The sequence below is a fragment of the Podarcis filfolensis genome (assembly GCF_964270895.1).
Source record: "Podarcis filfolensis genome assembly, chromosome: 5".
Taxonomy (NCBI): domain Eukaryota; kingdom Metazoa; phylum Chordata; class Lepidosauria; order Squamata; family Lacertidae; genus Podarcis; species Podarcis filfolensis.
The window spans coordinates 68279847-68303837 of record NC_139608.1 but is presented as its reverse complement, the minus strand read 5'-3'; the positions used below and the strand labels follow the sequence as shown (position 1 = coordinate 68303837).

The window sequence follows — 23991 nt, the reverse complement described above, 5'->3', positions numbered from 1 at the left end:
GAGAGAGAGAGAGAGAGAGAGAGAGAGAGAGAGAGAGAGAGAGAGAGAGAGAAATAATGGTGCTTCTGTAGGGAATCCAATGTGGCTAGTGGATTTTCTGCTTGCAGGAATGCTATTCCCCTTGTCTCTGCCTGTACTTTAGGACAGTGACAGTATTGCTACTTATTTCACATTGGGAACGATGATAGCATCTCCCGGGGTGCTTTTTGCCATTCCCTTGCATGCCAAATGAGGTTGTTTTCCCCCACCCCACCCCCACACAATAAGCCAAGCAGAGAAAGAGGCAGGTTACATTAGCATGCACAGCTATGGTTTAAACTGCCACTTTGGTTTTGAGGAATTCCAAAATCCTTTTATTGTGACCAAGCAGAATGTTGCAAATCAGCAAGCGAGCTTTTGAGTCCTCCAGAAGTCAACCGCCGCATACACACAACGCCTTCAAAGCACGTCGTTTCCCTCAAAAAAAATTATGGGTCCTGCAGTTTGCCCTTCACAGAGTTCCCATTCCCAACAACACCTAAGAAACTGCGGATCCCAGAAATCCTTGAGGGAAGGGATGTGTTCCAAATGCACTTTAAAGGTTCATAGTTTATGCACAGCCTTCATCAGGTTGGATGTTAAACAAAGCAGGAGGCGGGGGGAGGGGGAAGCTGGGCTGATATGAGAGCCGTAAGGTCTGCATTGGTCAACAGTTCACTTCTGCTGTGTTGTCTTCTGTCAGATTCACACCACACATTGAGAACACTTGTTGGTATCCATCTGTCTCAAGAGACAATGGAGTGTGCCATTGGGGGTGAAGTCAAATCGCTGCATTTGCAGCACTGAAGTGACCTCCCCAGGGTGCAAGCCTGAGCAATGTGTATGGAGGTCCTTGGCTGCCCAGATGGCAAGACCCCCCTCTTGACCTCACTGACGTGGTCCAAAGGAAAGCAGAGGAATACGTTTGGCAGCAGCTTGGCTGCAGGAGTTGCCGGACGGAGGCCTACAAGGCACCATCCAACCATCTTCAGGACTCCACTCTGGATTTGTGTAGGGTTTCACTCCTTAGCCTTCTCTCCTCCCGAAAATATCCTGCAAGGAAGCAGAGGTTTAGGATCAGAGCTCTCCTTCTCCTAGATGGGCTACCTTCCCATGTGGTTGAGCCCCATCTGCCCCTCAATTTTCCTCTACAGCACATGCATAAACCGTCTTCTTGACTATTGGAGTCACTATTGGTCTTGTCCACTCAATCCACCAGAGCCTGTTTTTGCATGCAGGGGAAGTCCCTAACTCATTGAGGGTTTAGCTAGCTAGTTAAAGCTGTTTCCCAGAGTGTGGCCGCTGTCGCATGCTGACAGTTTCTAGGAGCCGCAGGTGGGAGCTGAGTACAGGGTAGGGGGGACCAAAGGTGGACAAACTACCCCCAAAAGAGCATTGTACCCCTCCACTAATACCCTATACAGTGGTACCTCGGGTTAAGAACTTTATTCGTTCTGGAGATCCGTTCTTAACCTGAAACTGTTCTTAACCTGAGGTACTATTTCTGGGTTAGTGGAGTCTGTAGCCTGAAGCGTCTGTAACCTGAAGCGTCTGTAACCCAAGGTACCACTCTACAACCCATTTCAACCACCTTAAACAGTCCTGGCTTCCCCCAAAGAGTTCTGGGAGCTGTAGTTTAAGGGTGCTGAGACTCGTTATGACAACCTCTATTTCCCTCACAGAGCTACAATTTGAGTGATTTAACAATCAAGCCTTCTTCAAAGGGAGCTCTTGGCCATTGTAGGGGAATGGGAATGGGACCGCCTAAGGGTTGTGTCTATGTTGGGGGCTGTTATGAAGAGAACCCATACTTCACTGTTTACCACCACACCACGGATTGGGCCTGTGCAGTTGGTATGCCCCAGAAGCAAGCCCCCATAGTTAGATTAACCTGCAAGCAATGAGGCAAAGGGGCCGAGAAAGTTACCTGCCTCTGTCTGAGATCATCTCCCAAATATGAGGCACTTATGGCAAGACTTGGACCTGCCGATGGAATGGGACCAGAGAAGGTGATGTGTGCCTGTCCCCACCCCACGGAAAGGTGTGCTTTTGGAACTGAGGTATGAAGCAGATTTGGAGGCAGTGAGAGAGAGAAATTACGTTGCTTGGGGCACAGAGAGAAAGACAGAAAAAGGCAGAGGAAAAACTGGCTGGTGGTTCTAAGCTGAAAGCATCTGGGGATCTTTCTGTGGGATCTGATGCAGGGCAGTGGATTTGCTCTCCAGGGGAAAGGCTGCAGCTCAGTGGCAGAGCATCACTTTCTGTGCAGAAGGTCCCAGCTTCAATCCCTGGCATCTCCAGGCAGGGCTGGGAATGTCCCTCGTCTGAAACTCTTGAGAGCTGCTGCCAGTCAGTGTTGGCTGTATTGAGCTAGATAGACCAATGCTCTGACTTGGTATAAGACAGCTCTGTCTGTTCCTAGGAAAATATAATGCTGCTTGCCTCCCTACGTTCTTCCTGGACTTGCCCATTTATTCATGCCCATGCAAGTCAGCAGGTAAAACAAATGTGACCAAAAATGCCCTACACCTCCAGAGGGATCTCTGCTGCAAAAAGGAAGTCAATTCCAGCCAATTGCCACCATTCGGGAGCCCTGAGAGGGTGTGGCCCTTGAGCTGGGAATGGTTCTTCTGGATCCCAGGAGAGAAAGCTGCAAATATGACTCAGATCTACCTGAATAGGGCTAACAGTGAAATGGGCAAGGGAAACGGGCAGACAATGTCCATTTTGGAGCAAGAGGAACCTGATGGAGAGTGGGCTTGTTTTGATTTCCCTCGTTGCTCAGTGTGCACGGCCTCTAACCTCTCTTCCACTCTTTGCCAGTCTGTTCCTGCCAGTCCAGTAATTACTGGGCCAGGTGTTTGCCTGTGTGCCTCTGCCAGGTGTTGTTGTAACCATGGCACTGGGGAGAGGCACAAACCCCCCCCCCTCCACTGATAAGAGCAGCTTCCAGTTTTTCCTCTCAGTGAAGTCAGTTGGTGGGAAAAGATTCCAAGGAGCAGAGGCTGAAGGGAGGGGGAAGGAGAGAGAGAGAGCAAATTCAGGCACTGAGCAAAGCCAGTTAGCAGCATCTGCTTCGGTCACCAGCTGGATTGAAAACAGCCGTCCAGTTTCCACCTGCTGCAGAGCAGATAATTCTGGAGCTGTTCATCAGAAGGAGCTGGGGTAACTAGAGAGAACCTACACCCAAACCATTGCAAAAGAAACTTGACACCAACAAGTCTTTTGGAACATTTTCCAAAAAGGCATCCTTGAAGTGTGTGTGTGATCTCAAGGAGGAAAAAACCGAATAAGGGCAAACTGAATATTTGCAAAGTCTCTGCGCGTTTGCTTCACTGAAAATCCTGCAGTGAGATCTTGAACCAACGACTGTTTGCAGAGTGCCTGATCTTGAAAACTGCTTCCATCGTACTGGAACAGAAGCAGAGAGGCAGACCTGGGGAAACAGGGGTATTATAGAAAGAAGCAGCATCTTTGACAAAGCAACGTAAGCTCTCCAAACTGCAGGGCCACTGATTTAAGTGCAAGCAGCCGACTCTCAGGCCAGAATACTCTTCCCTTGAAATAGCATGACTGACTTATTACAGTGTGTGAGAGAGAAAGACTAAGCCTAGAGGAAGGAACGTCGCAGAGCGGGACTGATTTGAATACTCTGGTCCACTGTCGAAAACTCAACCCCCCACAGATATAGTTGGAGAATAAGCTGGAGACTCACAGCATCATGGAAGATGAGGAAGGTAAGGACCTTGGATTCTTTATTTAGAAGAAAAATAAAATAAAACTTGGTTTGCTTAAGACCTGCTCTCCAAAGTTGATTTTTTAAAACAATTAAGTAGATTTTTCTCATGCTGCTAATCCAGTCTCTGTGTAATTAAGTAGTTACGTGTGATCACCTAGCAATCAAGAAGAACTTTTTGATTTGATTGTTTGTTGCTGTTTCCCCTGGGCAAAACATGCTTTATTTTGAATGACCTAAACAGCTGGTGAAGGGATGTGTAAGGGGGGGGGTGAGGCACCTGTTGTTTCTGTAACCAGTGCTTTGTAAATGCTGTTTTACATATCAAAGCAACTGTACAATGCCCCCTGTAGCTAAGAGCTGATTTGAACACTTCATTTCTTAGTTGGCTCTGATCCATGCTTCCAGGGGGTCTCCAAGAGCTTTTTTGTTTTATAAGCCCCAGAATCGAGGAGTCCCATCTCAGTATTTGCTGTAACCCATGCAAGCTACGTAGGTCAGATTTGTGAAGTGCTTCAGACTGCCCTAAAATCTCCTGGGTCCACACAGCTGATGGGGACCAGTGGAGTCCATGTGGCTGCCGGCATTCGCCACAGAGAAGTCCTGGGAGGAAAAGAGCCTGCTCGTATGAAACCCCTCTTCCATGGTGCAGGGTTGCATGCCAAACCAGGAACAGGGGGGAACCTGTTGTCTGCACAAGGATGGATGTCATGGGATGGATGCAATGTCTGCATCTAGACCCCCATCACTGGATTGATTAGCCACTGTTGATCTGGCCAGCAGGCTCTGTTTGTGCCAGGGAGCAATGTGTCTCAGCCTACTATTTGTTTTCTCTTTGGGGAGGAAAATGTCCTCTCTTTTCCCCCTCACTCTTCCCTCAGAACACTCTGCTGTTGCGTCCATCCGCTAGTACCAAAATGGCTTCCGATTTCCCCAGATCTTGGCACACAAAGTACCTTCACAATTCTTCAAGGATGGGGACACCTGCTGCCCTCCGCCTGTTGCTGGACTCCAGCTTCCCTCAGCCCCAGTCAGCACGGTGAAGCAGTCAATCTTCTATGCTGACAGAGCAGAAGATTTTCAAATTACGTAATGGGGCTGTAGTTCAGGAGATGGCTTCCAAACTTCTAATGGGAAGGGACATGATGTAGGTGTTATACGGCCAGCAAGACTGACCTAAGACATTTTGCTGCTTCAGGTGGAACAATAAATAGTTCCCACATCCCCTCAAGTCACGATGCACAGCAGCACCCAAGATTAGCCAAGTCCTTTTCGCACCTGAAGCAGAAGATTTTTCCCCAGGAAGAAGCTAGCCAGGTGTCAGAAACTGAGGAGACCCTCAGTGACAGCAACCACAGGAGTCTACCTTGGTCACCTTAAATGCTCACAAATTGTTTGTAGCATATGCTTTCATGCACTAGAGGCTACTTCACTGTGACTTTTAAGTAGGAGGTCAACTAGAAAAAAACAGCCAAAGACAAGTTGTTATTGTTGTTCTGTTGTAAAATGCAGCCACTTCTTACTTCACTGAGGGCCTTTCAAAATAATTAAAAGATGTGTTTATTTCATATACATGAATAGCTTTGCTGGTCAATGTTTGCCTGCTGAGGAGGCACTTCTTTCACCAGGCCTTTATCACCTGAGTTGTGTGTTTTTTGGATCTACCCTATTCTTGTGGATATGGTTTGTTTCAGACTGTTTTAATATTGCATTAGAAATTGTTGTAACCCTCTCTCGGAACATTTGATGCAGGGCAGATAATAACAGTAGTCGTAATAATAATAATAATAGCAATGACAAGTTTTCTGTCTAAAAACAAAAGCAAAACAAAGCTAAGATACGTGCTTTGGACCTAGAGAGGGTTAGCAGAGCTGTCGTCATTGCCACATGAGGTTGTTGCACTGCACATTCCTGCCACATTCACACCATACATTTAAAGCACTATAAACAGTTGTTGTGTGCCCCCCCCAAAGTATTCTGGGAACTGTAGTTTTTTAAGGGTGCCAAGAGTTGTTAGGAGATTCCCTATTCCCTTCACAGATCTACAATTTGCAGAGTGCTTTAACAATCTCTCTTCACAGGGAACTCCAAGAATTGTAGTTCTCGGCATCCTAACAAACTACAGCTCCCAGAATTCCTTGGGGGGGTAGCCACGACTTTTTAAAGTGGCATCATAGTACTTTATGGTGTGAAGATGATCTTGGAGTTAGTTGCCTTCTTTGGAGTTTTTTTAGTTTTAGCCCATTCCCCTTTGGACTATGGTTGTTGGTTCTATTTTCACATGCCTCCCAAAAACAGAAGATCCTTTGAGGGAACGGCTGTAGCTCAGAAGTAGAGCATCAGCAGAAGGTCTTAGGTTCAATCCCCAACATCTTCAGATAGGGCTGAGGACCCAGCCTGAAACCCTGAGGAACCATTGCCATTCAGTGGTGACCATAGAGGGATCAGTAGTGGATTCTCATGTTCCATGTGAGTTGTGAAACCTTTGTGTCGAGATCACTTATTGCCTTGAAGTGAAGAGGAGCTAAAATAACTGAACTAATTTGCAGTGAAGCAAGATGAAGGGAGAACAACGCCTCAGTAGGTGCAGGCAGGGGGAGAACTATATTATTTCAGTTATTCCAAATAGATAAGCTCCCTGTAAACCTCAATAGGTATGTGTTTTGTGTGCCACCACAGGCTTAGCTTTGTTTTCAGTTGCTGTTTTTAACCTTTAATGGTGTTGTTGTGATTTAAGCACATTTTAATAACTAGATTTGAAGTAGTTTTCTGTAGGTTTAATGCAGGCTGCTTCGAGTACACTTGTGAAAGAGCAGGATTTAGATATACGTGAATACTTACAAGAGCATATTTTCACAAACCAATGAATTGCAAGTTTATCTTTCATTTCTTTGGGTTTTATCCACCCAGGTGACACATCCTGCCCTACCAACAGCAGCCCATCCTTCACCAGGAATGAAAGCCGCAGCCAGATCTATAGGGGGAACTATACCTTCTCCTCCTACTATCAGCACTCCTCTCCCGTGGCCGCCATGTTTATTGTTGCCTACGTCTGTATCTTCTTCGTGTGCATGGTTGGCAACATGCTGGTGTGCTTCATAGTGCTGAAGAACCGGCAGATGAGAACAGTCACCAACATATTCATCCTCAACCTGGCTATCAGTGATGTCTTGGTGGGGATCTTCTGCATGCCAACCACCCTGGTGGACAACCTGATTACAGGTGAGTGAAAGAACAAAGTGCAAACACATCGGAACATAAGAAGAGAGCCCTGTTGGATCAGGCCAAAGGCCTATGCTGACCTGCATCCTTTTCCCACAGTGGTCAGCCAGATGCGTATGATAAGCGTGTTTAGAGGAATATGGTATGTATGATAAGGGTGTTTAGAGGCATATGGTCTCTGATACAGAAGGTAATACTAACAAATGAAATGCTAACAAGTCTCCTGTGCCATTAGGACTGTTCAATAAGCTTACAGTGGTACCTCTGGTTACGGACTTAATTCATTCTGGAGGTCCGATCTTAACCTGAAACTGTTCTTAACCTGAAGCACCACTTTAGCTAATGGGGCCTCCCACTGCCGCCATGCCGCCACCACTCGATTTCTGTTCTCATCCTGAGGTAAAGTTCTTAACCCAAGGTACTATTTCTGGGTTAGTGGAGTCTGTAACCTGAAGCGTCTGTAACCTGAGGTACCACTATTTTTATAAATGTTGGGCCTTGCTGGTTTTGGAACCTATTTAGTGTCTCCAAAAGGACTACCTTAAAATGACAGAATATGCAATTGTGCAAATGTTTCCTAGAATGCAATTATTTTCTTCAGGCAGACTTTCCTCATTTTGAAGTCTATCTTTTTTCTTTTGTGAGCTAAGGCAGCTGGTGTTCCTGTGACAAATACTGGTGGCAGAGTGACAGATATTGTATTCATAGATTAACTTCATTGGGAGACAGAATGAGAAGTATTGAGATTTATGAGGTTTGTTTTTTTTCCCATTCACGCAGAGAACAACTTGGTTTTGTTATTGGAAAAAAGGGCAACAGTCTCCAATAATAATTTCTGCTATGATTCTCCCCAAGGAGGGATTATCCTCTTCAGTTCTTTAACATGTGCAACATGTTTGCACAACCAAATGGTGGTACTTATGCCCTGAAAATTGTGTTGAGGTTAAGGATGCTGAAAAATCCCAATTGCAGAAACTGCTGGTGTTTGCTTATTTGTACCATGTCCAGAATGAAATCAATCAAGTGAATATGGTCAGTATTCACTGTTGTTGTTTGCAATCGACAAATAATATATGATCGATGAGACACACACTCCTTGGAATTTGCACTTCATTTCCTTTGCATTAAAATAAATGGTGTGGAGTAACATAATGATAACATAATTCATTACACATAATTTCACCATAGTAGACAGGAAGAAGGATAGCTTAATATTAGTCAGAAGCCAAACTGCAGTGGAATGGAAACAGCGCTGCAGCAACAAATTCAAGGCAGAACATAAATCAATGCCTTTTTACACCCATAACTGAAGCACCTACCGTATTTTTCGCACCATAGGGCGCACCGGACCATAGGGCGCACCCAGTTTTTTGGGGGGGAAATAAAGGGGAAAAATTATTTTTCCCCCCCAGGCGCGGGGCTGGGGCGGGGGAAGCTCGAGCTTCCCCCGACCCCAGCCCCCAAACAGGCAGCTCTCTGCAAGCCGTGGGAGCGCTCCCACTGCTTGCGGAGAGGTCCGCGAAGCCTGGGCGCGCTGATCTCAGCGCGCGCAGGCTTCGGCTTGCTGGCAACTCTCCGCAAGCAGCGGGAGCGCTCCCGCTGTTTGCGGAGAGGTCCGCGAAGCCTGGGCGCGCTGATCTCAGCGCGCGCAGGCTTCGGCATGCTGGCAACTCTCCGCAAGCAGCGGGAGCGCTCCCGCTGTTTGCGGAGAGGTCCGCGAAGCCTGGGCGCGCTGATCTCAGCGCGCGCAGGCTTCGGCATGCTGGCAACTCTCCGCAAGCAGCGGGAGCGCTCCCGCTGCTTGCGGAGAGGTCCGCGAAGCCTGGACGCGCTGAGTTCAGCGCGCGCAGGCTTCGGCATGCAGGCAAGTCTCCGCAAGCAGCGGGAGCCCAGCGCTGGGCTCCCGCTGCTTGCAGAGAGGTGTGCGAAGCCTGGAGAGCGTGAGGGGTCGGTGCGCACCGACCTCTCTCACTCTCCAGGCTTCAGCGAAAGCCTGCATTCGCACCATAGGACGCACACACATTTCCCCTTCATTTTTGGAGGGGAAAAAGTGCGTCCTATGGTGCGAAAAATACGGTAGTTTTGGGACTTCACAAATTTCATGACATTCCTAATCCTGACAGCTTTATGTCTTTGTGCTCTCTGTAGTCAGAGGGGAAGAGAGTGGAAATAGTGGAGCAAAGAGCTGGGAAAATACTACTTAACTAGCAAAGGTGGCTGACAGAGGGTCTCTGAACAAGAATGGCTTGCAACCATTGGTTCTTGCAAAATAAGGAGAGTATCAGCAACTCTATTATTTAATTGTGTTCTATGAAAGCACAATTTCCAGTTTTGTTCTGTCCCATCTCTGGCCAAGGCTTTCTCTGAATGGTAGGCATGCCCAGTCCAAGAATTCTGCAAATTTTCTCCAGTGTTCCTCAATACCATAATTTGTGAGAAAAGATAATGCTTCTCAGTGCTCATCCAAGTGACTCAGATGGCTGAATGATGAGTTCCAGTCAAATGCCATATAGACACCCAAAGACTGCAGCATGAGCTATGCTCCCAAAGTCCTTTCTCTTTCCAGAGCCACTTTTCCTAATTCACACCCAATGGGGATAGGGCATAAGGTGTCGGCCTTTGGCAGAGCAGCAACTGGTTCATTTGGAGCCAGAGATTTGGCAACCATAATGGCACCCTGAACTACACCACCACAACCACTCTATTCCTCTTCCTGACTTGTTGACCCATTGTATCCCTTCCAACCCTCCAGCTCTATGATTCTATGATCCCCAGACCTATGGATTATAGCATCACCCCAATAGAGTCTGTTCTGCCTGCTATCCAATAATTCTGGGAGTGAAATTCCTGTACTTGAAAGCATCTCTCAGGGTTGGCCAACCTATGAAGCCAGGTGAGGCATCTGCCTCAGGCGGCAAGATCCCCAGGGGCAGCAAATCCCAACACTGATTGTTCTTCCCCACTTGTTCCTCGTGTTGATCTCTCTTCACCCCTTCTTCCCTCGTGGGAGGACTCCCACCATTTGGGGATTTGCCTCAGGTGCCCAAATACCTTGGGCCAGCCCTAGCATCTCTAAACAGTAAATCTGGTTTTCTGGGTCGTATCAAAGTCTAAGATAGCAAGGATGTTCAGCGGCTGATTGTTACTCCAGATGGGAGGCTGGGAATTCACATTCTGCAAGCATTAGCATCTTTGTAACAGCCGGGGGGGACATGGCATGGCAGGGTGGAGAAAAACAAAATCTAAAAGAGCACGAGTAATGTCTGCCTCTTTCAAGAAACAATAGCTCAAGGATTTGAATGTCAGGGGACATAATTGAACTTCTGCCAGCCATTCTTTCCTTCTTCCAGCAACATGCACATTCATTTCAGTGGAGAGCAACATCTTTTACAATGTACAGCATCCACGTTTGTCGAGATGAAGCTCCAGACAGTGTGATCAACAGAAAACATTTATCCGTGTGCAAACTGTAACGTAATTGTTTCCTGACTGCTGAGTCACCTCCCTTCCCTTAAGAGCTTTTGTGGATTTGGGAGCTTTGGAAACCCCACTCCGTTCATACTGCAGGTCGGGGTATGTATGCTGTAGATCTGGCAGAAACCACAATTTGGCAGAAACATGGTTCATTCACCTATTTACACCTTTAGTCTGCATGAAGGAGCCCAGATTTTACAGCATGGCCGTTTCAAGAGGGGCTTGTCCTCCACAGCCATGGAGTCCAAGGCATCTCTCCCAGACTGCCTTCAGCCAGCCTGCCCAAGATGGATCCCAGTCTTCACAGAACACCCTGCTAAAAACTCTCTTTTCCTGTCACCTCATTACCCTGTTACCCCAGTAACCTTCCCAACTTCCAGTCTCTGTTCACACCTCAGGGCAAGGGGGAAAGGACAGTTCTCTTGCATTGCCAATGGTCCTGTGTTGTTTCTTAATGGCCCTAACTTGGCCAGGTCATTTTGCATACACTAGTTCCAGAATTCCTCTGCGGTTTGTATTTCTCCTTTTGTAGCCTTATGAGGCTTTGCCCTCGGGTGGGAAAAATATTGCGCCTGGGAAAGGGAAGTGGGAGTCAACAGACACTCAAGGAATAGTTTCGGAGAAAAGGCTTTTATTTCTACCATCCACGAACTGGTAGAAGGAGCAAGTGTGATAAGTCACAAAAAGCATGCACGAAATTCACAGTCATGTGCACAAGCATATATACCCCTTCCAGTTCCCTCCTCCTTTCTCCTCCTTCCAGAGTCCTGCCCCATGTTGAGGTTCCTGAGCATGTACAGAAAGCTGTCTTGGGACTATTGTGGACTCTTCCCAGGAAAGGGGTTTCAGAGTGTTCAGATATGTTTCAATCTCTTGTTCTGGCATGGTTCCCGGACAGAAAGTAAGGTGCAATGTGGTTCTTTAGCAAGGCCAGAAGGCATCAGAAAGGCCTGAGAAACAATGGACTGTGTTCCCTACCTTTGTTGCAATCTTTTTAGTTACAGCAAGCGGAATGTTTCTGATGCTTAGCTAATGACTTTTAGCTGCTGAGAAAAATGATTTTGAAAAGCTCTGAGAAGCTTTGAGCCTGCTTTGGTGGGTGGTGACTTCGGGCCTAGGTGAGGTCACCTGTCCTCACCTTCCTTCACTTTCATATCCGAAATAATCAAAATCCTATGATTTATTAATTTCTAGGGTTTAGTCCCCCCCCCCCCGAATATTTATAACAATAGGAAGCCTCAGGTGCTTCAAAGCACTGCTCGGGGTTCTTTAAAAGTCCTGCATAGTGCTTTGAAAACCCAACTTTGGGAGTTCAAAGCATTCAGTCATCTGATATCAAATTTAACTCATGAGTCTAGCATCTGCTAAGGAACACACGAGCCAAAATGGTTTCTTATTCCATACTAGGCATGACCATCACCCATTCAAAGAAGGAGCCACCAATTCTATCAGGCTGAAGCAAGTCACTTGTGTAAGCCTATGCAGATCTCTGAATCTCAGCCAATATTTCATAGACCTTACTATGTCTAATATTCCTTAGACTCTGGGATATTCAGTGAAATGGTGTTGAGAGATAGCTGTCAACAAGCGATTTGTTTTTCTTATCCCTTTTAACCAGCAAGGAGGTGGAAATGTGATAATGAAAGGTTAAGATGCAAGCTACTACTTATGGAGAACTGCAGATAAGATATGGAAATGCCTGAGATGTTTTGCCCAAACATCAAATACCATATTAGCATAATTCCTCATTCCAGTGGAGCATGTCAGTATAGCAGCATGCCAGAAACCAGTTAGGGGGCAATTCATTGATCAGTTAGACTGGAGAAATCTGATTGGCCTCAGTGGAGCTTACCTCATTGTAAATGACCCTTGAATATTTCTCTTTAGGCAAGTCTGAGCTCTGCCTAATGCCAAATCTAAGGATGTTCTGATTGGACTTTGGATTGGATTGCAGGACTGAGCCATTGCTGTTTTTAATCCTGAAAGCAGCAATAGGAAAGAAGCCAAGCTGCGTGCTTAAAGCTAATGCTCCATGTATGTGTGTTCGAAAAACACCGTTCCAAAATTATGTTATGATTCACATTTCTGCTGTCCAAACGAAAGGGAGCAAAGGCAGGCCCATTTTCACCACGGAAAGCCGCAAGTGCTGAGAGCCTGAGAGACGAGCACAAAAAGATACAAAGGAGTTTTGGAAACGGATATTACGCTACCGGCTACCTCTATCTCTGTTTTTGCTGCAGTAGGTAACCCTGGCATTGCACTCTTGTAAGCTAATTTGTACTTAAAACAAGATCAGATTTCTGACTAATTATTATGCAGAGCAGGCAAGCACATTCCGACTCAGCCGGGCGGCCCTGTCAACGGCTGAAAACCTTAATTTGTTAAAATCATATTTATGTTTCTGAACTGCTATTAGCACTTCAGAGCTATGCCTAAAAGACCCCATTCCACACTGTATCCTTTTAATCAACAGAATAATGAGCTACATGCCAGTTACGAGATTGCTATTGCTTCCCCAGCTCCCAGGGGAGGATAGCTTCAATTTCCCTCTCTGATTTTAGTGAATTAAGGATGGGGTTCACCTAACCTGTTACTGGAAGCTGTGCACAAGGACTTTCACTTGCACAGTGGGGCTTTCCCTCCCCCCATGTCACCCACACCCCTGAAATTAGCTCTGGGAGGGGTCAGGAGAACCCCCAGAATAGCATGGGGGGGAGGATAGTTCACTTTGGCAAGCGGGAATGCTTGAGCAAAGGATTCTTTGAATTCCACCCTATGTATCCAGCTGTCTGTGGGTGGTAGTCAATGCTAGTCTTCCTCAGAGTAGGCCCATTTGAATCAATGAACCTAATTTAATCATGCCCATTAACTTCAGTGAGTGCACTCTGAGTAAGATTAGCACTGAATACCTTGTTTTATTTACACATTAAGATCTGGAAATTCAGGATACCAATTCAAATTCCCTGCAGTGGTGCCATTAGGTGCCCCTGGCTTATTGAAGAATTAAACAAACGAAACACATTTATCCTATGTCACTGTAAATAAATATGTGGTTAAGTGGTGGTATGTACCTTGAGCGAGGCGCTGTTGTTTAAGCTGCTACGTCTGTCTCTAAAAAGTCACCCCAGTCTTGAGTATGAGTTGTCTCAGCTAGAAGCTTCCCTGGGCTTGCTGACATCTTTATTTGCTCTTGATCTGTAGAAAGTCAAATAGCTTCTCCCCATCGCCACCTCCACTTGCTGTTAACGATGGTTCCTTCGTTGTAGATGTCGAAGCTCTTCCTTTATTTATATGGTCTTTGTGTTTCTACAACAGAGGTTGCTGGGCTAGAACTCCCAGCAGCCCCAGCTAGCATGACAAGTGGTCACAGATTATGAGATTTGTTGTCTAACAACATCTGGAGGGTCTCAGGTTCACCTCCCCTGCTTTACCGTATCAGTCTCCCCCAGTCCTTTCCCCATTTCTTGGCTTCAGAGAACCCATTCCACATTGGTTCACATTGACCATTCAACAGTAACACCTTGCAGAGGATTCTGGGAAATGTTCTTGGGTGCGCAATAAGTGCACACATGAAGCCTTATGTGAAATGGGAGGGCACTGCAGGAACTAGCCTGTGTTCTCTGAAGGCTGTGAATTGGACTGCAATGAAAAAAATTGATCCATCTTGGACAAACTGCCCTAGAGGGAAGTCAATCCAACATTACGGTTCCACTAACAGAAAAATAGGTTTTGAACTCCACTGTGTTCAGCCTGTGGTCTATAGTAAATAAAATAATACACAATGGAATGATTTTTCTCAAATTTATTTAACAATTTGAGCTTTGGAGTTTACGGCTACTAGCACCATTCCCAATTACAGGCCACAGCAATGCAGATAGAATATCTACCCAGTTTCAGTCTCCAGCATTTTCAGGTAGGGCTGAGGGGGAAAAACCTTCCAAACCCCTGGAGAGTTGCTTGACATTATCCTGTAGATAATGTCATGGCAGATGGACTAGTGGTCTGACAAGGCAGCTTATTATGGGAAGGAAAGATTGTAGGGCAGTGGTTTGGCACCTGCTCTGCATGTCAAAAAGCCCCGGCATCTCCAGGTACGACTGAGAGAGACGCATCTGAGATTCTGGAGGCCTACAAGGAGTCCCTAGAGACAAAATACTGAGCTAGAGGGACCTAAAGTTTGCCAGCTTTGTATGTTCCTATAGCACGTCTGTCTCTTTGAACATTCTGGGTCTAAAAGCTGTCATTTGGAGATAGAGATTAATGAAATATTACGTCCGTTCTCCTGCTTTCCTTCTGTCCCCCACCCCTCCTGTAATGATCAATGGTCTGTATGTTGCCTCTAAGTATACCTTTCCCCTCCTCATCAAGTGACAACTGTCCGCTTACCCTCTTATCACCTTGAGCACTTATAGCTGTCAAGCCGGGGTGGGGGGGTAAATTCACCAGTAACTTTGAGGATTCACTCTGCTGCTGAAGTCAATAGAGAGCCATCACAGCAGTAAAGCAAAAAAGAGGTTTGTTCTCAAAACAAGTGCAGATTTTGCAGCAAAAGCTCTGAACGTATTTTTAAATGTGTGGCTCACTCCCATATTTAGCTAGTTCTCTTTACTATCTGCTCTCTGACGTTTCCTGCAGAACTTTACACGCGTCTTTCCAATCTGCAGCCAGCATATATGATGAAAATGAAGCACATTTGCATAATTTCTGATACAAATAATAATTAGTAGCATCATTATGCATATGTTCTGATTCTGCTAGGCATGGAAAGGAGCAGTGCAATTGCAGTGCTGGAATCCTGCCCCCTTGCACTTACGCAGCAATTCCTTTTGCTTCTGAGATTTTGCTAAAGATTGCCTCTGCACATTAAAATCTTTTCAGTCCAAAGGGCTAGAAAATTCTTTCCAAACAAAAAAAGAAAGCTTTGCCCATATCCTCTCTACTGATTAGAGTATGTCTAATCAATCAGTATCTCCCCTCATATAAGACACCTGTGTTAGAAGGGAACAGCAAGCGCTTAGGGCAGGAGAGTGTTCTGCACATTCTCTCGAAGGAGATGTCAATCTTTTTCTTTTTTGACAGTAGGAAGTTCTAAATGGGTAGCTGTGATACCACATGCAGCTAGCTCTGGTGCCCTGCACAAATCTGACTTATTCAGAAATGAATGGGATTGTGATCATATGGTGAATGGAGACATCTAGAGGAAGCTGAAAACATTAAAGGCCGAACGCAGCATGCTTACAGCCTTGGGAGTACTGTATTTCTAAAGGGCAACACGGTCCTGCTTGCTACGGGAAGGTAGATAAGGCCTGCCTCAGAACATTTGGACATTTAAAATAGATAATCCAAATTACTCCACCTCAAGGAACAAAACTACCCTGTAGTGTAGAAGGTTGAAGCTAATCTTGAACACAAAATGTGTATGATTTTTTAAAAACATAATTTAAAATAGACACCATAAACACAGGGAATGGAGTCCTTATGGGAAATGGGATTATGCTGAATGAAAGTGCAGAGGAAGCCACTGAAAGGGTCTGCTGGCACCTTTGTTATTGCTGGATCTGAGCCTGGGAAACTGAAAAGAAAATTTGTTGGCCAAGTGAGGCAATAGGATATTATAATTAGTAATGAAATCCCCATCTTTGAAAAAGAGAGAAAAGTGGATAAACGTTGGGTTGAAAAGGAACAAATCGTGATGGAGTTGCCACGGCCGAATGGTGATTCCCATGGGCATGGGTTCTCTCACGGGGACTTGATGCTAACTTGCAACTTGTGAATGCTTTGGAGGCATCTATTTGTGCTTGTTAGTCAATGAATGGTTATATGTCACATTGGTCAGGCTACACTGGTTGCAGGTCGTTTCTCAGAAAACATTTTCCCCCACAGTTTCAAATAAATATTACAATATTGTTGCATGTTTGGGGAGTCAGTCCGCATGATGCCAGAGTCCTTTCCGATTCTTGGTGTCCAAACTAGATGTGGTTTAGCAGCTCTCGGAGAAGGCTCGGGTTCGATCACTGTGTGTTTGCTATATTACCTCTCATGAGGTCTAGAATGTTAAGAAATGCACTGCAGTTGACACTCTGCATATCATTCCAGGCTGGCCATTTGACATCACCATGTGTAAAATGAGTGGCTTGGTGCAAGGGATGTCTGTCTCCTCTTCCGTGTTCACCCTGGTGGCCATTGCAGTGGAAAGGTAGGTTTGTTCTATTTATTTCAAAGCGGTTATAAACCACTTAGTGTTTTTAAAAACCTCAAATTGATATGCGGCATAAAAACAGTAAATGGTATCATTAACACAAAGGCAACCTTCCATATAAGAACGGGAAAAATACAGCATATTAAAAAAAAAAATTGAACAGGAATTCCTGCAGACAAAAACAGGGTGTGATTTCATGGGTCAGGTCATTGGCCATTGCGACCCATATGTTGGCAACCTCCTATCTGGACCATTGCAGTGTGTTTGATGTGTGGCTTCCCTCGCAGCTTGCCCAGACACCTGCAGATAGTACAGAACACCACAGCCTGGGTGATGCTCCTTTTCAGGCCCATACCATGTCGACGCTGAGGGATCTGTACTGTGCTGCCTTCTAGCCACCAAGCCAACTTTAAGGTTCTGCTGCTTACATAAAAAAAGGTAAAGGTAAAGGACCCCTGACAGTTAAGTCCAGTCGCAGACAACTCTGGGGTTGCGGCGCTCATCTCGCTTTACAGGCCGAGGGAGCCGGCAGAAAGTTCTTCCGGGTCATGTGGCCAGCATGACTAAACCACTTCTGGGGCAACGGAACACTGAAACCAGAGCAGCACACGGAAATGCCATTTACCTTCCCGCTGGAGTGGTACCTATTTATCTACTTGCACTGGCATGCTTTCGAACTGCTAGGAGCTAGGATGGAGCAATGGGAGCTCACCCTGTTGCGGGGATTTGAACCACTAATTTTTTGATTGGCAAGCCCAAGAGGTTCAGTGGTTTAGACCACAGTGCCACCCGCGTCCCTGCTGCTTACATACAAAGTCCTGATTAACTTTGGACCAAGGCTACCCTCCACTGCCCAGCCTTGCAACCAGCTTTGGGAACCCAGTTACTTTTGTCATGACCCAATGATGATTGGCTTGTGGTAACACAGAGGAGGCTTCCCTCTTCCCTGCCACTAGGGGCACCAGTTTTGCAGAATGCTCTCCCTGCTGATATATGAGGCCCCATCACTATTGGCATTCCACTACCTCCTGAATGCCTACCTGTTTAGACAAACATTTCCTTGAACTCCCTGATTTGTTTTTAAACTGTTTTAATTGTCATGCTTTTTAACTGGCTTTTGTTTTGCTGTGTATTTTAATTGAGGACGTTTTGGTGCTCTGTGTATTTCATTACACATGGAATTTTGTTTATTGATTTTATAGTTGCAAACCACTTCAAAACCATTTTGGCATATACACAGTATATTAGCTATTATTAATAAGAAATAATAGCCAACACAGTAAATAAGCAACAATTTTTAAACCCCCATCAAAGGCATATGCAGAGCCCCAAAATAATCTTCTCTGTCAACTATGGAAAATGTTACAATGGTACCATATATAATTTTGATAACATTTTATCCGTTTATTATTTATGTTTAACATTTTTAGTGCTTCTACCTTCTCTATAACCCACTGTCTCTGAGGATCTATCACACATTGCATAGTTTTTAACTTCTTGCAACTCTCCTTGAATGTTTTGGTAGAAAAGTGGGGTGGAAATTAGAATAACACCTCCCTTCTCCCAACAAGGGCTTCAGGGAGAAATACTTTTCCCTCCCTGCATTTTATCAGCACAACAACCCTGTCAGGTAGGTTGGGCTGATTAGCCACTCATATCATGTCTGAGCAAGAATCTGAGCCCAGGTTCCCCTGACTGAGGTCTGGCTGCAGTGTTAGTTTCAAAAGCTGCTCATGTTTGCTTTTGCTAATGAGAACTTTGGGGGTCTATTGAAGTTAGTTCATATGTTTCCTTTTAATGGCGTTTTGTCCTGAAATTATCATCTCCTTTTAGAAAAGCTAGAAAGCCACGACTGAGAAGCAGTTTTCCCTCATGCAGGAAAACTGCCTTCTCAAAATGTCGCTTATAAAAGGCCCTTTAAACCCCTTGTGTTCTGTTACAGTACACCCCACAAGTCTCTCAGCAGACCATGAAGGAAATGCTTGTTTCTCATAGCTTTTCACAGAGCCTAGGACTTGCCGATCAGAAGGTCGGCAGTTCGAATCCCCGCGCCGGGGTGAGCTCCCGTTGTTCGGTCCCTGCTCCTGCCAACCTAGCAGTTCGAAAGCACGTCAAAGTGCAAGTAGATAAATAGGTACCACTCCGGCGGGAAGGTAAACGGCGTTTCTGTGTGCTGCTCTGGTTCGCCAAAAGCGGCTTAGTCATGCTGGCCACATGACCCGGAAGCTGTCTGTGGACAAACGCCGGCTCCCTCGGCCTATAGAGCGAGATGAGCGCGCAACCCCAGAGTCGGTCACGACTGGACCTAATGGTCAGGGATCCCTTTACCCTTTACCTTTATCTGAATATATTGCTTTTTCCCTCTTCTTGCTTAGGTTCCGCTGTATAGTGTACCCATTCAGGCAGAAGCTAACTCTAAGGAAAGCTCTGGTCACCATCATTATAATTTGGGTCTTAGCCTTAATCATCATGTGCCCTTCAGCAGTCACCTTGACCGTCACCCGGGATGAGTACCACTTCATGCTAGATGCCTACAACAATTCCTACCCGCTCTACACCTGCTGGGAGGCATGGCCGGACAAGGAGATGCGCAAGATCTACACAACCGTTCTTTTCTCTCACATTTACCTGGCCCCTCTCACCTCGATTGTGATTATGTACGCTCGGATTGCCTTCAAACTCTTCAAGTCATCCGCAAGCATTAGAGGCTCCCAGTCGGAGGAGAACGAGGGAAGGAGAGTGTCCAAGAGGAAAATCAGAGTTATCAACATGTTGATCATTGTGGCATTGTTCTTCACCCTCTCTTGGCTGCCCCTCTGGACTTTATTGCTGCTGACAGACTACGGGAACCTCACCGAGAATCAACTCAACCTCATCACGGTTTATTTTTTCCCCTTTGCCCATTGGCTGGCTTTCTTTAACAGTAGCATCAACCCAATCATCTACGGGTACTTCAACGAGAACTTCCGGCGAGGATTCCAGGAGGCCTTCCAAGTCCAGCTCTGCTCCATGGAAACAGAACACAAAAACACCTATTCTGACAGGACCAACAGTGGGTTGCTTTTTGGGGCACGCAATCGGATTTTTGTCGAAGTTCAAGGCAGTGACTCAGCACAGCCCTCTGAGTCTGGTCAGAGTAGCCTTTTGAGAACAGGGCTGTATCCTGCAAGGAACGGAAGGGTAGCTCACCATGGTCTGATGGTGGAGGACTTTGACAGCAAAAGTTGCTCCCCCAAAACTGTCAGTATCCCAGCTTGGGATATCTAAGGATATTTGAGATGCTAATGGATTGATTATACAATATATCGTTACATTACTTTCACAGCATGTGAGCCAAATCCATTTCCAGTAAGCTTTTCAAGACCAAAACCCATTGTCGGTGTAGATATCTAAGTGAAGGGACTTGACGTTTGTGGAACTTCCTCTTCTTATCCTGGGTTTTGATACTTCAGTATGACACACACCAGTTTTTATAAAGCACTGCAATTTATAAATGCTTATTCCTCCCCTTAGAACCTTGTATATATTCCAAATGAGGTGTTGGGATTCAGGCCTGTGTTCAGGGCTGTCTTAAGCATATCTCACAGAGTTGTCGACCTTTTTTTAAGGGGGGGACTTCGGTCCAGCTCGTTTACATCGCGTGGTCCAACGCGTGCTCGGCACTGCATGTAAGTAAGAGGCGCCCAGATCGCAGCCCAGACGGCCTCCCACGAAGCCTCCCTCTAAGTGCCCAGCGCCCCTTACATGTCCCCATCCAGGGAAGTCCACATGACAGGAAGGCCAGCAAGCAGATCAGGTGCCTTGTCGGCTGTCCCATCCTCTCCCGGCGCCAGGATTGCACAGGGCGCTTCCCTGCTCCACTTGCAGACTCCACAGGGAGGCGTGCAGAGCAGTGACGCACCCAGAGATGGGTGGGAGAGACATGCCCGCCCTGCCCTGCATCCACCCCCGATTGCACCCGCCAGGCACCCAGGCAGCCCCGGCAGGAGGGGACGCAAAGGGGCTTCCCTGAGCCGGACGCAATGCGCTCCAGTGGGCAGCTGAAAGGAGAGGAGAAGGCTGCCCCAGAGCAGGGAAGGGAGCATGCCCTGACTCTACTTCCTGGACACTCAGCCTGTGGTGCCCTCCAAAATCTGGTGCCCTGGCACCGTGCACCACTAACGTCTATGGGTAAGACGCCCCTGCCTGTGTTTAAAGAGGAACCAGACAGAACAATTATTCTGAACTAGATTTCTAAATAGAAGCGCAGTTGGCTGTGACTGGTCAGCAACCTCATCTGGTGGAGACTGCTTGTTGTGCTACCTCAACAATAAAAGCAAGGTAAGAGTGACAAGTGAGAGGAAGAAAAGCCTCCATTCAGGAAACAGGAAGATACAGTATTTAGAGCACACACGCATGCAGACCATTCACATACTCTATATCAGCCCCATAATTGATCCATTAACTTTCGTGAGACTGCCCGAGAACGATTCAAATGTTACTGTTGTGTCACGGTTGCTGCTTCTATGTGATCAGATGCCAGGGTTTTGGGGGGGGGGGTTTGGTTGTTGTTGTTTTGTTTGTTTTCGTAGGAAGGTGTCTCTGGAATCTGAGATTCCCAGCTAGCATATATTAAATTTTGAGAAGCAATTTCAAAACCTACAGTGTTGGCAGAGAACATTGTTCCCAGCTTATTGGGGTGGGTGTGGGGTACCAGTTTTATTTATGTCACCAGGAGCTAAGTTTAAATGATGGCAGCACAGCCATATCCTGTCAGGGATTTGGTTGGGATTTTTTGTGTTAATATGCATCACTTTAAACTTGAATGCCGTTGATGTGTGTATCTCATTGGCCAATTTGTTGCCCATTCACCCTCTTGGACAGATTGTGACCAAGTTGGTGTCATCTACCTCACTGCTCAGCCTTGACTCCATGTTATTTATGAATAAGCTAAATAACACCACCCCCAAAACATATTCTTAGAGGAATGTGTCTCTTAGTTTTAACAATGAAGGAAATTATCTATCTCCTCACAACCCCTGCTTCCTAGTGTATGCCCATTAGAGGACTTACCTGTACTTTTATCTGTTTATTTTTCCCACGGTTACTAAGTCTCCTTAGGAACCTTAGCTGAAAGAGTTTGTAAAAGCTTTTTGAAAGTCCAGGTATATAATACCTGTCAGATTACCTCTACCTGCATGTTTGTTGGTGTTGATACACTAAAAAAATAAAAATCTTGAAGGGGTATTGAGGCAGTGTTCCGTTAATTTTATTATGCTGACTTTAAATGTTTAGCCCACCGTCCACACAACTTTGCAGAGTAGCTTGTTGTTCCTTAATTGTTACACAGGGGATATAGCTGTGCTGTAAAGTGCAATATACAAATATGACACTAGATGGCGACAGTGAGCTATGCAAAATTCAATGTATTTTTCAAAACTTTTTTCATATGTGTGTAGATTCCACCCTGGAGAGGAGATGACAACCTCATTTCATTTCAGGAAGGGATGCATTTCTACCACATGAGGTTGCCAAATGATAAAATAAAGAGACTGTCCTGCTTTTTAACAGCAGCTTGATCTACAGAAACCAGCAGATGAAGCTCTTCGCAACAGGAAGAAAAACATGGTTTCAAATCAAGCTGCTGTGAAAGGCACTGGATCAGGGACCTTTTTAAAAAAAATAAAAATAAAATAAAATGGCAGTTCTACTCATTTCAAATACATGGCTTGTATCCTTCATTAACCCTACATTTTAAAGAATAAAAAAACCAAGAAAATGGAGGGTGTGCATGTTTGTATAAGAAAGCATCATTGAAGCTCAAAGGCAAAGCCAAGAAGAGAATTCATTTGCTGAATCAAAGTGTTTACTGCCTGTATTGGTCCGTTGTCTTCCATTGCACTGTGACTAAAGACTACCTACCAGAACTCTTTATTGCCATTTTTGTAAATTAGCAGTCCTGTGTTGTAAAAGTGGTCATGATGCTATTACACAGTTGTTGACAATTTATCAGAAATAAAAGATACTCTCTGTTGCTGTATGCTTTTAAATTATGATAATATTTGTAGCTGCTGCCGCTGCAAGTCTCTGTTGCATTTAGGGTCGGCCAGCTTCTAGGCAGAGGAAGGAAGCTGCCTCATGAACTTGAAACAGTTTAGCTTATATGTCCAAAGATGAACAAAGTGCTTTCCTACATGTCATATTGGGCAATGTTAAGGGCCCTTAGGGAGTTTAGAGTATGTCACAATCACATTACTTTTAGGCCCCCTACATTCATCATTTCTCCATACCAATTATCACAGACAGCTGTACATGCATAAGCTTGCTTTCTGCTGCTCTGAAGGGTAGGATCCGAACCAATGGCTTTAGGTTACAAGAAAGGAGATTCTAACTAAACAGCAGCAGGAAGAACTTTCTGGCACCAAGAACTGTTCAACAGTGGAAAGGACTAAAAAAAAAAAGTGGAAAGGACTCCCTCAGAAGGTGTTGGGCTCTCCTTCCTTGGAGGTTTTAGGCAAAGGTTGGATGGCCATCTGTCATGGATGCTTTAGTTGAGATTCCTGAATTGCAGGGCGTTGGACTAGATGACCCTCAGGGTCCCTGTCCAGTTCTGTGATTCAAACCTCTGTAGGCAACACTCCTAGCTGTCCAGCAATAAAACTGCTAGCACTTTTACAACACTCATCATTTGTCCCTTGGATTTGGGGGGTTCTCATAAGCATCTGGTGGGCCACTGTGATAGCCAGATGCTGGAGTCGAAGGCTCTTCGGCCTGATCCAGCAGGCTTCTTTTTACATAGCAAGAAATGAACAATGAGTTATGACGTTTTTGTATTGCAAAAAGGGGAAAGGAAAGGATGACGGGTTTTGTTCAGGCGTGGGGCTGGGAAAGAACAGCCACTCTGCAGTCCAGTCCAGGCTTAATATCCCCCCATATTGCCGGAGATTATTTTTTTGGGGGGGGGGTGTTACTGAGGTTTAAGATTGCCTTTTGGATAGCGCTGCCATATAGAATTTGGCGTAACCCAATAAAGATAATTTCTTTAGGGGAGGAATATACAATTGGGAGACTAGACCAGTGTTTCCCACACTCTCAATCTGTTTTTGGACTACAGTTCCCATCATCCCTCGGGAAGATGGGAGTTGTAGTCCAAAAACAGCTGGAGACCCAAGTTTGGGGAAACCTTAGACTTTTTGGGGAAACCAATCTCGGTGATTATTATTATTTATTATTTCCACAGAACTAGCCCTGTTAATTCCCCTGCAGCAGCAGCAGCAACAAACCAGCTCAGCAAAGTGTTTGGCGGCACCTAAGGCTTTGCCTACCCAGAAGCAACTCAACGGGGTTACTCCCAGTGAAGCAG

The 23991-nt window shown here is 45.7% G+C and overlaps 1 protein-coding gene across 2 annotated transcripts; it reads left to right on the top strand.

The window, feature by feature from the left end:
* The first annotated feature begins 863 nt into the window (after positions 1-863).
* LOC310763169 (neuropeptide FF receptor 1-like) lies at positions 864-22662 on the top strand. Of its 2 annotated transcripts, XR_014548524.1 has the most exons (5): positions 2942-3755; positions 6665-6976; positions 16547-16646; positions 19025-22187; positions 22270-22662. XR_014548524.1 is itself a non-coding variant. In XM_083614983.1 (4 exons), the coding sequence occupies exons 1-4, from the start codon at positions 3740-3742 to the stop codon at positions 19914-19916; spliced, it is 1320 nt and encodes a 439-aa protein (XP_083471109.1). In that variant the 5' UTR covers positions 864-3739; the 3' UTR covers positions 19917-22662. The 2 variants fall into 2 exon arrangements, 1 of the variants encoding a protein (XP_083471109.1); XM_083614983.1 differs by having other exon boundaries at positions 864-3755; positions 19025-22662.
* Positions 22663-23991: the final 1329 nt, after the last annotated feature.

What these genes read in the sequence shown, in the direction of transcription:
- LOC310763169 (XM_083614983.1), top strand. An exon ending in GGTGGACAACCTGATTACAG is followed by an intron (nt 6,977 to 16,546) that starts GTGAGTGAAAGA and finishes ATATCATTCCAG; the next exon opens with GCTGGCCATTTGACATCACC. An exon ending in GTGGCCATTGCAGTGGAAAG is followed by an intron (nt 16,647 to 19,024) that starts GTAGGTTTGTTC and finishes CTTCTTGCTTAG; the next exon opens with GTTCCGCTGTATAGTGTACC.